At 26.5% G+C, this 15,281-nt stretch overlaps 1 protein-coding gene across 3 annotated transcripts in view; it reads left to right on the top strand.

Annotated features, from left to right (window-relative positions):
* Positions 1 to 7,638: 7,638 nt before the first annotated feature.
* Positions 7,639 to 15,281, top strand: part of LOC126905151 (probable chitinase 10) — a 20,263-nt gene continuing 12,620 nt past the window's right edge. The window contains exons 1-9 of one of the 3 annotated variants that reach the window (XM_050684611.1): positions 7,639 to 7,863; positions 11,624 to 11,780; positions 11,846 to 11,940; positions 12,407 to 12,571; positions 12,643 to 12,831; positions 12,894 to 13,171; positions 13,259 to 13,564; positions 13,628 to 13,754; positions 13,818 to 13,862. In XM_050684611.1, coding sequence (XP_050540568.1) covers positions 7,791 to 7,863; positions 11,624 to 11,780; positions 11,846 to 11,940; positions 12,407 to 12,571; positions 12,643 to 12,831; positions 12,894 to 13,171; positions 13,259 to 13,564; positions 13,628 to 13,754; positions 13,818 to 13,862 — 1,435 coding nt within the window. In that variant the 5' untranslated portion in view covers positions 7,639 to 7,790. Of the gene's footprint in view, positions 7,864 to 8,069; positions 8,283 to 11,623; positions 11,781 to 11,845; positions 11,941 to 12,406; positions 12,572 to 12,642; positions 12,832 to 12,893; positions 13,172 to 13,258; positions 13,565 to 13,627; positions 13,755 to 13,817; positions 13,863 to 15,281 lie in introns of those variants that run through there. The other 2 variants (XM_050684610.1, XM_050684612.1) reach the window with 2 other exon arrangements.

Here is a 15,281-nt window from a genome sequence, read left to right as displayed (position 1 = left end):
ATTTGGAGTTTAAAAATAAATGTCATTTCGTAGTTAAATGTAGTGATGCATGATGTCTTTACCTTTCATTTGGTATATTGTTTTTATAAATTTGACCCTTTACCTGCCTACAACGGAGGATTTAAAATGACAACTTTTTTAACTTAACTTTTGAAAGTGTTCCGGAAAGTCTGACACTTTTATATATATCTTAAATTAAAATTAATGTAATATACTTTATTATTGAAAAAAAATTTTCGGACTTTATTTTGTCTTCACGGTGAAAATCATTACCAAATGCTATTTTTGTGTGAAAATTCTGGATTTTATTTTTTACATTTTTAACTTTATAATACTTCAATTTATTGAAAAGTGTATGGATCAATACAATTTTTTTATAAGAAATAATGTTTATATCTTTCTTTCATTCGACATACTTTATCTTAATCAAGATATACAAGATCCTCATTTTTTTATAATTAAACACTATCTAAAGATTTGCATCGAAGCGTTTTTTATGATAGTGATTTTAATCACTGTCTGANGAGAAATAATGTTTATATCTTTCTTTCATTCGACATACTTTATCTTAATCAAGATATAAATAAGGAAATAGCAGATCATGTAGCTTTTGTAATAATCCTCATTTTTTTATAATTAAACACTATCTAAAGATTTGCATCGAAGCGTTTTTTATGATAGTGATTTTAATCACTGTCTGATATCATTATACTTCACCCAACTATGCCACGTCACCACTGTGTCGCGACCCCCCTGTGCTGGTTTTTTTAAAACTCCTTTTGATTATGAATCGGATTAAATTAATTTTTATTTTGAAAACATATCTGTAAACCATCTACGTAATCAATGACTTAACGGATTATTGAAAGTATTATATAATTTTCTTTCAACCCTAAAAATGTTTTTATGTCATTAACATTACTGAAATATTATATTAATGTACATACTTCTTATTTTTCTTATAGAAATTACCGACCGGTTTTTGTAAGTAATCAACATTTAAGAATTAAAAAAAAAATGTTGTTCTTGAATACTGGTTATAGGCTTTCAGAGGGTTATAAATCCCTCACTTCTTTTTTTTCTTAAGTATTGAAATAACTACTATGTAAGAGTGTACATAATATCTGGTGTAAAGTTGGAGGATATTTAACTTAGTTTTTAAATATGAACTCGTTATTTAATTTTAAAACGGCCTCTTAATTTAAACTACAGATTTTGCAATATTAGGACTATTTTCAATTAATTAAGCTGCATAGAAAATATTATAATACACAGATTTCTAGTCGAGACAGAGTAATTAGTTACATAATAAAATGTGTTTACAGAAATTGAAAAATAACTTTTTTATATTTAATATTACTATGCATAATATTAAAAAAAATTTCAAAGAACTCTGAACATTATTCATCAATTATAGTTATGGTGATTACTCTAACGATTTACGAGTTGTATGATAGCTCCATTTGTTTGTATGTGTAATTAAATGGCCATTCTTTTTTTTAAACAAGATAACCACATGTCAAACTTAGGTGACCACAAGACTCTGTGCATTATTATTCGATATTATCATGTAATGGCTGTGATCTCTGTGAGCAATAAATTAATGGAAACGAAAACCGCTAGCTTTAAAATCATTCTCAAACCAGTTGTTGTAGTTGAGACCGGACATTCTTAATCGAATGGTCGTCATTATTCGTAGTGATACGGGTGACATTTCGCGAGGTCTCTACAGGGATGACTAATACCAAACTAAATTAATAACGACTTGCGTTATAATAAATTATTATGTTAAATACCGTATTGGTAATTATTAATATGTCTGCTTGTTATTATGTCAATAATTCGTTCAAAAGATTTTTCGCAGACTTTAGAGATAGCGATATTAAGTTAAATCAATTTTGGGGTCTGTCCAAGTATAACGGTGTATTTAAGACGTTTTAAATTTAATGTATTGTTATTAATCTTATTAGTTTTTTGAAATTAGATTTTCCACAGCGATCATCTTCTTCGCGCAGAGAGGCTTAAGTTGTTGATTTCAATTTAAAAAAATAATATTTTTTTATCATATACAATTATTACAATAACTTACAACTATTTTTATTTGATTATTCGAACCGTTACTTATTAATTTTTAGATAAACTACACGTGATTTACTTCACAATGTCAATACATTCGATTCAGTCGCGCGTATGCAGCTTGTTTAGTAGTAAAGTTAATCATGTAATATAATTTTATTATAGAGCTATAAAATCCATCGAAAGGTTTCTTAAGCTACGCCTAGTGATTCATAAAAAATAATATTGAAGCATTCGGTGTAAATGCCCGTAATTTAATATATACGTCATATTCCTTTTTGTTCTTTTATTGATTAATACAAAATTACTTATAAAATATACATGAACGTCCGCGCGCTATTGCGGTGTCGTTAACCGCTTCTTACCCTAGCCAATACACTAACCCCTACAAGGAACAACGTTCCATAGTCGTTTCGCCTTAAACGTAGAATTATCTATCGATAGCGTTGTAAATGCCACTGACTTAAATTATAACCTTAAGATATTTCCTCACAGGTTGGTACAGTTACTTGCAATTTTTACACATTAAAATCTCCACTCGACATGATTTTTTTAAGTTTTATTATATAACGTTGATAGGAAGCACATCGCTTTTTTAGAATATATGTATACATCGAAAAAAATAACTTCATTGTAACTTTATTTTTTTAAATACAAATTCATATAAGGTTTAAAGAAGATAGTAGATGATTAATTAAGATGATTTATCACAAATATATGAATGCTACTTTTAAACAACAATATTATTCTATTTTAACGTTAAACTGATCTTATTACATGTACTTTAAAATCTTTATTTACATTTCAAATTTTGTGGATATTTTAATTTAACATATTCATTTAATGTATTAAATAATTAAATCAAAATAATATTTATTATTAATTTTAAATGTTTATGAAGATTTTCTCCTTATATTTTCATTATCAGAATAAAGCTATTTATTGAAGAGGCTTTTTTGGAACTTCCACCTTTGTGACTCAGCTGTACTACTAATTCAATCCTGCGTTTGTAGCAAAATTAAAAAAATAATAAAATCATGGCGATTTGAACAAAACAAATGAAATACTTAATTATGAATCATTTCATGACTTTTGGCTCGTTATTTTCACCGAGATAATTTCAAGATCATTCTTGCGGTTATGTATGAGGTCTGCGTCCGTTTCAAAATGTTAAGTGTAAACAACAATTATTATTTTAATGTCATGATCATTGGTGTAATTATTGGACACGGACCAACAGTATTTCAAATTAAACACTTTATGTATTAAAGCATTTGACGACGTTGGCTCTGTTTAAATAATATTATCGCCGTCATCACCGTCGCATAACTCAACAATCGCCACTATAAGGTTCACTGGCCACGGATACCATGACAATTGAATTATCCAGTTCTTTATTTATGCATAACGTATTTTACATTTGTCATACGCAAGAGTCTCGAGATGATTTTTTGAGACATCTCGGGACTCTTGCGTACAACTTGTAAGCTAATGATTCCATCATACAAGAGAGCAAGGCGCGTTGACAAGTGTTCTACTCTATAAAATGTCTGCATACTACTCCGATGTTAAGACAAAAGTCTTAAGTTTTCAAAAGTTTCAAAGTTATTGGATCAGCTATTTGATGTATATTATAATTTAGATATAAATTAAAATATAGACCGACCAATGTTTTAATTTGTCTCAATACCACTTTATTATTAAAATAAAACACACAATTGTTGTATATTTTATTATATATTATTAATGCCATAACTTGGTTATCACCCGAAGAATTTTAAAGCGCCCACATGTATGCTAAAAAATACATTAAGGTATCATTAACATAGAAAAATGCATGAAACAATTTAACAGTAATTGGTCTGGATCTTTTTGTTTTGAAAACTTGGCAGTTATAGAAGTTATGTTAATTTAGAAGATAATAACAATTACAAATTATTATTATTATTTTTTTGTTTAATAGGATTTCTAGAACACTTAGCTGACATTTATGTTTAAGTTGAGCTTACCGTAACAGTTATTAAGTTTTTTTTTCTTGGCTGTTATTTAAGAGATTTAATAAACGTTCCATTTATTAGTATTAATATTGTCTGATTAGCGCAACATTCAATAGAGTATTCGTAGAAAAAATCTGCGGGCATGGCAAAATATATCAAACTAAATTCCATAGATAGTTATTAACGGATATTATGATGACCACAACGACACGGTCATAATCATATAAATTTAACGTTAGGGCATGTAAGTATCCGCTGTAATCAAAACTGATGTCTCAATAAGTCGCTATTATTATTAAATAGATATTGTGTTGTTGTGCATTGTGAGTAAATAATGATCGACATGGGAAATTTTAATAGACAAAAAGTGCTTTTAAAACCTATGCAAACACTTGGATAGGTTTTTTAGACATTATTTTTTGCTTACGGTTATTTTTATTCATTATAAATTGTACTTAAATGGAAAATTGGAAAATTTAGATGTGTTTGGAACGATGACGATACTTAATTTTTCTTAATAGTGACTCGAACTCGAATTAATTAAAACACCCACTATGATAATAACTATCATTATGTATAAAATACAAATAAACAACAAAACTTGATAAAATAAAATTCTTTATATAAAAATAGTTCAAAACTAAGGCATTGGTAGTATGTTTTAATCTCCTTCCCGAAATAGAAGCAATTGTAAATGATATTCGTTTTTTGACATTCTTTTTTTTTTTATTATTCATTAGGATTATCTTAAATAATTTATATTTGTATATAAAAAGTCCAAAATCAACATATAATTTTAATTCTAGTACAAAATTCTGATTTTTAATATTAACAGCAATAAAATTTCTACATTATACAAACTAAGATTTTATAAGTGCATGTTTTAAAATTTTGAACTCATTGACTTAATTTATTATTATCACATATCCTTCTTAAAAAATGACATAAGTTTAATGCATTAAGTTGTTATCTATACTCAGTATTTTCATGGTCATCACGTTTGGTGCTAAAAAGTGCATTAAATGCACGAACAAATTTTATTATATAACTTATTTGTCTTCAAAATATCATTTTCTGAGCATTTTCTATTCTAACATGTTACATTGATGGTTTTTAAGATGTAATTACTTATTTATTATGTGATTTTTTTTAATGCATCGGTTCATTGTTTAATTTATTCTATTTAACAAATTTACTTCAGAAATGAACTTTAATGTGCGTTACATTAATTAAATAAATATTTACTTATAAATTTACTAAGTAATGTATCTACAAAGTCCTCGGGCTATCGAGTATATTGTTTTCGATTTTTATTTGATAGTTAATAATGACCATTAGTAAAAAAGTACTTTCATTTCACGTACAATTTAAAATAATATTTATTTAGTTTTTATCGTAAACATTGATATTTTCAATCAACAACTTACAGGCGTGTAAAAAAGATAAATGGTCTAGAATATTATTAAGTTGATTAATTGGAATTTCATGATTATTGTGTGATACATCTTCCAATGTGGTATTGTTCTTTATCATAATTGGTTAATATTTTTATGTTTTAAAAATCAGTATTAGTTAAAATTGTAATTTATAACACAATAGTAACAGTTTAAAACAAACTAAAAAAATTTTATTGCTCTAAAGTAAAAAATATTTTGCGTTAAAATATAGGAAATTTAAATTTCCTTATTTAGCTTGTTAATTAATTCTCAATAAAATAAAAATAATGCACCAATTTTTCACAGAATTATTTTTGTATTGTGAACAGCTTTAAATTGTTGACCATCATATGGTTAGCTAGGTTTATATTACATCTGGTATTTTGTAAAATTATATGTATAAAATAACTAAAAAAAGTATTTTTTTTGTATTCTAAAATAGAATAAGATAAAAATATTATGAAGTAAAAAAAAAAAAAATTATACATTCATAAATGTTATTTATACGAATTTTATCTGAAAAATATTCTTCCGTAATCTAAAGGAATTTAGAAATCTTTTATTTCATTGGTTAATTCATCATTATCTAGGTTTATTGTCATTCCATACTTATTAATTAATATCAAATTGATAATTAAAATGTCTTGATAATTACATAAAAATGTCTTTTAAATGTAGTCAATTGAATATTTGTTTTTTAGCTTAACATCAACTTCTCTAACTTATAAAATTAAACTAGTGAGCCCTTTAGTTTAGTCATTCAATTTTAGAACAATTAAGAAAAAAATAGTTGTATTGAATAAAAATGTTGACAGATGTTAATTTAATTTTGCTGGTCTTAAGGTATTTGAAAATTTTTTAAGACTAACATTCTTTAAATTTACCATTTTATCTTAAGTCATTTCTGTGACTACTTTTCTGATAAAATAATCTACACAAATCAAAAGTTCCCACGGTGTATAAGAGTTTATCACAATAATGGTTCACAAACTAACTTATGGATATTTCACGCAAATGTCTGCAAAAAACTCTATTGTTCAATTGTCACAGACTCTCCAGACGGACATTTTTAGTAATTATATCATGGCTATTACGATATTATGCGTTTTATGTTTTATAATAAAGTAAATACATAATTTAGAATCTCGGAGAAAATGTATTAGTATGTCTGCAATGTGTTTGTTTTTCTTTAGACCATCGACGTGTATTTGTATTTATGATAATCAAACAATGGCAGTGCTAAGGTGGACTCCATTGCAAACACTTGCACTTACAACCGACTTCACATCAAGATGCTTCTTTTACAGAAATGCTCTAATTAAATGAAGAGAAAATCGTTTGAGCCTGATTACTTACAATTTCATTATAGGAAAATTGAAATTAAGTTAAATGTTTCGTACAGAGATTCTCAAATTGCCCTTGAAAACTATTTACAGAATCACACAAATTATTCGATCTATTATCATTTACTGGTCATACTAAAAATATTCCCAAAAACAATGATCGCCTCTTTTATTTGTCGAATTGTACGATCCTTTCAAGGTTTGTCACGCTGACAGTTTCCGAAAAAAAGTGCATTATGATGATCAATGGAATCTCGTTAATTTAAAATCGAATTATAGGTTATTACCTCTTTCTACTATTTATCTATATTCGGTATTCAAGATTTTGTTTGTAGGTAGCTTCTGTATGTAGTTGTATTAAAACTTGTTATAATGTAACATTTAAGTAAACATCTTAAATCTTATTTTGAGTTTTTCAATACTTCCTTTAATAATACTACATTTAAATACGATTAACATCAACAGCATAAAAAAAAAAGAAATGTTTTAACTCCCGTTAAAGTCTCTGTGTACTAGACTTCTATAATCCTGTGAACACTTCAGGGCAGGTTATTAAATTGAAAATATTTTTATAATTTTTTTTTAGTTTCACATTAAAAATATCCACGGCTTGTAGAACAAATAGATTACTGTCACAACCTTAACAGCATAGCGTCCATAAAGTTATCGACGAAATATTGTCTTCAAAGTCTCTTAATAAGGTACCTAATAATTCCATTGCCTCCTGAACAATAATTATAGTTAGTATTGTTTATCTAACAAAAACAGTCGAGGTACCAATGATAATGAAGAATAGCGCTTACCCTTTCCAAACTGCGACCTTCGACCACATCAATATGGACGTCCCCCTAACAGCATACGGGGTGAAGATCGTCGGTCATCGCTGAAAACGTGTACTTAGCGTGTCATTCCACCGCAGTCTATCTCGTTCGCTAGACATGTTGCAACGAGTCAATCAGCACCACTGCCGTCTCCGTCACCGTCGGCATAAACATTTGAGGATCATTACAGGTACACACATTTAATTAATACTAATTTTTATTAGCTGGTAATTTTTCTCTTATTCTCATATTATGTTGATCTATACAATCAATACGAATGGGTTTTTTACTGTCTCATTGACAGTAGCTGTCAGTCATCAGCGTAGAGAATATACGTGACATAAAAATTAAAAACATGCACACGAAAAATAATTGACATACTCGCATATACTGATCGGGTGAGGTTTAGTATACCGTTGGTAATTGATGGGTCAAGATAGGTAATAATATGCTGTGCAAATAGATAAACGTGCACGTGCTCGTCAGTTACCGGGTGCATAGAATTTTTAGGTGAATGACTTTTTTCATAATTTTTAAAGTTCATAATATTTTTCAATAAGTTCTCATAATTTACAATTGAAACAATGGTTAAAAATTCAATAAATCAAGGTAGGTGATTATTTGTTTGTTTGCTTTAATATCTAATAGTTTTGAATCATAAACCATATTATACATTGCCAACACAATTAAAAACTTGTCAAATAATTTATTTTTATATGTTAGGAAATATTGGCCACTGTTCAAAAAATCAAATTGAAGTTATTAAAGATTATCTTTTTATGTAAAAATTGTCTTACTTTTGTTATAAGATTTTTATTTATCGATAAATTGTAAATTTCTTGAAAAATGAAAAAGATTAATGTTATTCAAATACAATCATTTAACATTAAACTTATAATTATTTTTATAACTATTATAATAATTTAATATTCCTTGTTCCAAGTGGCTACTCCAAAAACTACTCGGAAAATATAAAAAAATAAAGTTTTTCAAACACACTTTCAAATTTTTCCATGAAGATTACTTAAACTATAGAGTACTGCTTATTTTTTTTATTCCTATTGATATAAATTCTGTTAAACATTTTTCTTTCTTATAAACAAATTTTATTTGGTTTAAAAATAATCATATTTTTAATCATTTATTAATATTTTTAAAAGTAATTGTAAAAACTTTTCAAACTCCATTATCAGTTTCAACTATTATAATTAAAAACGTCAAAATTTGAAAATATGTAAAATTCCACACTTAAAACAAGGATTGCTGTTGTTTTAGCGTCAGTAATGAGTTATTAATATTTTTTATTTGAAATGTTCGTCTTAGGTTGTTGACTTATTGATAAATCATTATATTTTAAACTTTTAATGATGACAATAATGCTTGGAGGTAGGAGATAAGTTCCAATTTTTCATGACCATTATTTCAATTTCTACTTTTTTTTTCTTATCTAGTGAGTTCATCGGGCTAACGTTAACTTCTTACATATTTTTGTTAAAAAAATTTCTGTGTACAAATACAAGTATAAAATTTACTGTTAAGTATTTTTAAAATGTTTTGATAAGAGTAACAGACAACTTAAATTAACAAAATTATAAATAAAGAGACTTTTCATCATTTAATTTTGGATAGTAATGTAAAAAATAATGTTTAAATAATATATTAAGATATACATAACAAATATCACATATCTTATAATATCGTAAAATAAACATATTAATATTATTTTGTTTAATACTATGTGGTTTAATATTATACATTGTGTATTGATATCACTTAATTTTGTTTGTTACTTTAGTGGTTGAAAATACACTACAATAGACTAAGAACGATAAACTCCATATATACGTTATTAATATTATTGTACTGTTTATTTAGTTTTGAATAATTGCATTTGCACAAATAAAAAATAATGCTATTATAATGACACATTTTTTTATTGTTTTTATAAACAAGAAACTGACACGGTTAGGCATAAAAATAAAGCACACGCCTTGTTAAAGAGATCGCACGTCTTTGTGATGAGCACGATATCCCGTCAATTGCCATTGTCAATCGAAGAGCATTGTTAGATACCTGACGGGCTTGAAAAACGCCGATCCATATGTTATTAATTACTTAAATAATAACGAACACACCTAATTACTAGATCTTTTTAAAGTACAGTAGTGAATTTGTAATTATAGCAGTTTCGCTCCTGAGCTAAGTAATTCGATAATATTATTGTGCGATTTTTCATGAATGGTAAACAGTCACATTATTGCCAAGTAATTTAAATCATACTAGTCATAGTATACACAATGCACTTAATATACTCATAACAATAGTTATTATATTATGGTGATATTGATAATTGCGAGTACAGTATTAGTATAATATAATAAGCCGATGACCGGTTTACGAATGTCACATCACAACAACGTATGTCCATATAAACATTTAGTAGAGAAGTAAAATGACTTTGGAAGCTAAGGGAATTATGTACAATAAATAAAATGAAAAATATCCTGTAATATTTAACAAATTTGTTTATTAGTCTTTATTTATTTGACACATTGAGTTTTCACTTATTAACTTTTAATTTTAAATTACTAATAAATTTCTTGTATTAAAAAATTATTCATCATAAATATCTGCATATTTTATATTTCATAATACTGATAATATAATTTCGCTTTGTTTTAATTCAAAATACATAATGGCGTATACATTAAATTAAGCAAGTTGTGAATTAATAAATAAATAAATTATCAATAATTATTTAAATAATTTGTTTCTATTCTGTATGTACAAAAAGAGTATTCTTGACAAATTATGTATTATGAGTCTAATTTCAATTTGAGTTACTTTCAATATAAGGGTCTGTGGTTTGAGAGATTTTTTACTAAATAAAGTTTAAGAAAACAATCATTATATATACAGAGTGATTCATTTATTACGAACGACTTAATTAATCATCAAATAAACATAGAAATAAGATATTTTTTCATTTATTTTAGGCACATTTCTCAACTTATAAATCATAGTGTATTATTATGTTCATCATAAGAGAAATACAGTTTTACATAATTAACTAGTTTATTAAATCTAAAATGATCTAATTAAAAAAAATAACTGGTGGATAACATCTTTTGGGTTAGTATTTTGGAAGCTATTGTCATTTTTATAACTAGGCGGGAGGAAGAGTATAACCGGAAAATTACTAGTCATAAAAAAACACCCGAGTCTCGCCTCCAGCTATCACTATAAAATGTTAATAACTTCCATAATACTGGTTCGAAAATTGTTATTCAGCTTCATTTTCTTAATAAATAATTATGTAATAAATAAGCTAGTAAATTATATATGTTACTATTTAAAAAATTTAAGTTGACACTTATAGAGTATAAGAGATGACAAAAAAAATACTCCATAGTTGATAAATTAAGAAAAACTAATACCTAAAAGAAATTAAAAAAATGTTCAATATTATTTTTTGATTATTAAGTTCTTGATAAATGAATTACGCTTTATTTAAACATACCTGAATTTACTAAGAATACATGGTAATAACAACCATTTAATTGTATCTAATGAGAAATTTTTATTGGCAAATTATAAATCCCTTAATTTATTGTATTAATTATTAAATTTGATAAACAACTAACATAGATTAGAATTAAAAGATATTTGTTATAAAAATAATATATTTACAAAATTTAATTAACGTTTGTCGTTAATGTTATCTTACTTTATTTATTGACAAAAAAATAATACTATATTTAAGTTAATTATTATTTATTTATTTTTAGTATTGTAAAATTGTCTGAGGTATTTTTCGAATTAAATGTGTTGACATTACGATAAAAAATATCGAGATTACAATGTTTTTGTAAAAATATATGTAATAAATATATTTAGATAAAATATTGTTGGAAAAAAAAAAATTAACTAATAATTTAAAATATTTTCAGCCATAAATATGCTAACTACGTTGTTAACCGTTATCTTTTTGTCTGTTCCATCACGAGGCCAGCCATTTTTTAGCGATTTTAACGTTCAAAAAGATGGGTATTCTAGTAACTTGCCATCCAGGGCTGCAGTTGAACGAATACCAGACTTTTTTGATAGGTAATTAACTTAATTATTTTAATAAAGTGTAAAATCATTTTTTATAAAATAATTTTTCATTTTAGGTATAAAGCTCATAGTCCTATAAGAGATGCCGTAGAAAAGTTACCGTCAAAGTTTAGCACTTCGGGGGTCGCGAGATATCGATCATCATCTGAAGGTAAGGTTGTTAACATACAGACCATTTTCACGGGTTATATTGGAGAAGCTGCAACGGGGGGAGAGGTGCTTGGCTCTTTCATTTTTTCCTAGCCACTCTTATTTACAAAAATTTTATATTAAATGTTATATAAAACATTAGTTTTTAATTTTGAAAAATAATTTTACCCTTTCAAAATATCTCCCATTTATTATATTACTTTAATTGTGACTTTATAGTATATAACCTTAATAATTGAATTTTGTAAATTTTGCAAAAGTAATGCCCAGATTGCTAACTCAATCATATGAAAATTTAAATAAATTTTATGTAAATATAAAAAACTATGAAACTAATTGATCGATAAAAAGTATTGTAAAACAGACTAATTTACTGTTTGTTTACATTCTATAAACAATTTTTATTCAAATAAAAATACCAACTTATGATAAGTTTTTATTTTAATTAATTATTATTTTTTGTATAGGTGATAATGTTATATGTCACGTAGATGTTACACAATACTTCATGAATAAAATTCCTCAAAAGTTAGAACGCATAATCCTATCGTCCTGTACACATATATTGTATAGTTCTGAAAGTATAAATTTCGATAATATAGCAAACCATCGTTTTAGCAGTCAGTCTAATGGTACGTCATTTAATAATGAAAACACAATATTTTTATTTTAAAATACTTTAAATTATTTTTATTTACTTTAGGTACACTAGCATCAGTATTGCGCTTAAAAAAAAAAAATCCTTCGATACGTGTTTTGTTATACGTCAATGATATTACACCAGAGAGTATATCGGTGGCCCGAAGAGATTTCATTATTTCTGCAAACGATATGTTGAAGACAAATGGTTTCGATGGTATAGTTTTAACTGAAGTTCTACCGAGATCAACGAGTAAGATAACATAAAATTAATTCCTATTCAATTCCTAAATAGTGTACATGTTTTGTATATAGATGAACTATTTATCGACCATTCAGCAAAAGAAGAATTTCCATTATTAGTAGAAGAGTTGGCAAGTGTTCTAAAAACTAAAGGATACTTGTTGGGTCTAGTTGTTGGACCTTACGATCATATTGTGAATAATTACGATACTGCAAGAATAATTCCCAACATAGATTTATTTATACTAAAAAGTTTTGATTTCCGTAAAGATGGCGATGAAATAATTAGCCACCATTCGCCATTATACAGTTCGGTTGAAATAGATCCGTCTTCGAAGTATCGCAATGTTGTAAGTAAAAAATTGATAATTTGTTTATAGTATATTTTTGTTGATATAAAACTAGATCTTTGTAAAACATCTTATAATATTCTTTAGGATCACATGGTAAAGTACTGGTTGCACAAAGGTGTTGCGCCTAACCAATTGATAGTTGGTATAGCTTTTTTTGGGAGAAGTTTCACATTAGCTGATCCTAAAAACTATCAACCTGGATCTCGTTCCATAGGTAACGGTTATGCTGGTCAATGGACTAGAACTCCAGGATTTTTATCTTTTTATGAAATATGTGAGCGTATGAAACGAGACGATTGGGAACAATATTCAGATATTATGGGATCACCATTTCTTGTAAGAGATGACCAATGGATCAGTTATGAAAACTCTAATAGTTTGATTAGAAAAGTAAGCCTCGTGGAAAGTATATTAGTATAATAATGACTAATTCTTATCTTTTATATATTTCAGTTAGGATATGTAGAAAAACAGGGTCTAAGAGGTGTCATGTTATGGTCAATAGATTCAGATGATTTTAATGGGGTTTGTGGATCAACATGGCCACTTATAAAAACAATATCAAATTTTAAAAATGAAGGTAGATCTAATTTTTTTTTTTTTTTTTTTGGTTTGAGAAATGTGAACACTATTATGTTTTTAGGATTAGATGATCATGAAACAGAGCTACGCGAAGCGCCAAACGACAGTGAGTGTTAAAAATGTTTTTATTTACAGAAATATCATTTTAGCTTCGATGCGAAGCTGAGAAGGTATTAATTTTACTATAATGTGTTTTTTTTTGTGACTGTATACGCTCAATCTCAGCTCTCACTGAACCGATTTTGATGAAAAATTTGTCAAAAGATCACAAATCGTATCTAGTTGAAGACATTACCCTCAAAAATTAAAAAAAAATTCCTCGTTCCCCGTAAACGGGGGAAATCCCCCAAAAAATTACAAAATTAAAAATCGCTAATTTTCGATATTTTTTCATTTTTTTTTACTTAAAATTGCCATAACTTTTTTAAAAATGATTGAATCAATATAATTTTTTTTTTTATAGATATCTTAGATATTTACCTATCATTTTATATATTTTTTTTTATAAATTTGACTCTTTCCCTGCCCACGGAAGGGGATTCAAAATGACAAATTTTTCACAAAAAATTAACTTTTTCAACATAACTTTTGAAAATGTTCCGGAAAGACTGACACTTTTATATATATCTTAAATTAAAGCTTATGTAATATACTTTAATTTGAAAAAAAAAAATTTGACCTCTGGACTTGTCTTCATGGTAAAAATTACTACCGTATGCAAAAATATGCTATTTTTTTGAAAAAATTCTTGATATTATATTTTACATTTTAGCTTCGATGCGAAGCTGAACTTTTTAAAAAATGCATGAATCAACTTTATTCTTTAATGATAAATACTTTATATATACTTCTTTCATTCGACATACTTTTTTTTAAAATCGGACCATTTCCCTTTATACAGGGGGGGTGCAAACCTTTTAAAATGCGTATAGAAAGTAGAACTTTTTCAACTTAACTTTTGAAAATGTTCCGGAAAGACTGACACTTTTATATATATCTTAAATTAAAGCTTATGTAATATACTTTNCCAAAAAAATTACAAATTTAAAAATCGCTAATTTTCGAAATTTTTTCAATTTTTTTTACTAAAAACTGCCGTAACTTTTTCAAAAATGAACATATGAACATAATTTTTTTTTTTTATAGATGCTTGATGTCTTTACTTATCATTTGGTATATTTTTTTTGTAAATTTGACACTTAACCTGCCCACAGGGGGGGATTTAAAATGACAACTTTTTCACAAAAAATTAACTTTTTCAACATAACTTTTGAAAATGTTCCTGAAGGTCTGACACATTTATATATATCTTAAATTAAAGCTAATGTAATGTACTTTAATTTGAAAAAAAAAAATTTGACCTCTGGACTTGTCTTCATGGTGAAAACGGCTACCGAATGATAATTTTGTGTGAAAATTTTCGATTTTATAATTTACATTTTTTACTTTAAAGTGCTATAACTTTTTAAAAAATGTATGGATCAATACAATTTTTTCATGAGAAGTAGTATTTATATACATCTTT

The sequence above is a fragment of the Daktulosphaira vitifoliae genome, unplaced genomic scaffold (genome assembly GCF_025091365.1).
Source record: "Daktulosphaira vitifoliae isolate Bord-2020 unplaced genomic scaffold, ASM2509136v1 Scaffold_4, whole genome shotgun sequence".
NCBI classification, from domain to species: Eukaryota; Metazoa; Arthropoda; class Insecta; order Hemiptera; family Phylloxeridae; genus Daktulosphaira; species Daktulosphaira vitifoliae.
Note: the sequence above shows the minus strand (reverse complement) of the source record. Positions and strands in the feature narration are given on the sequence as shown.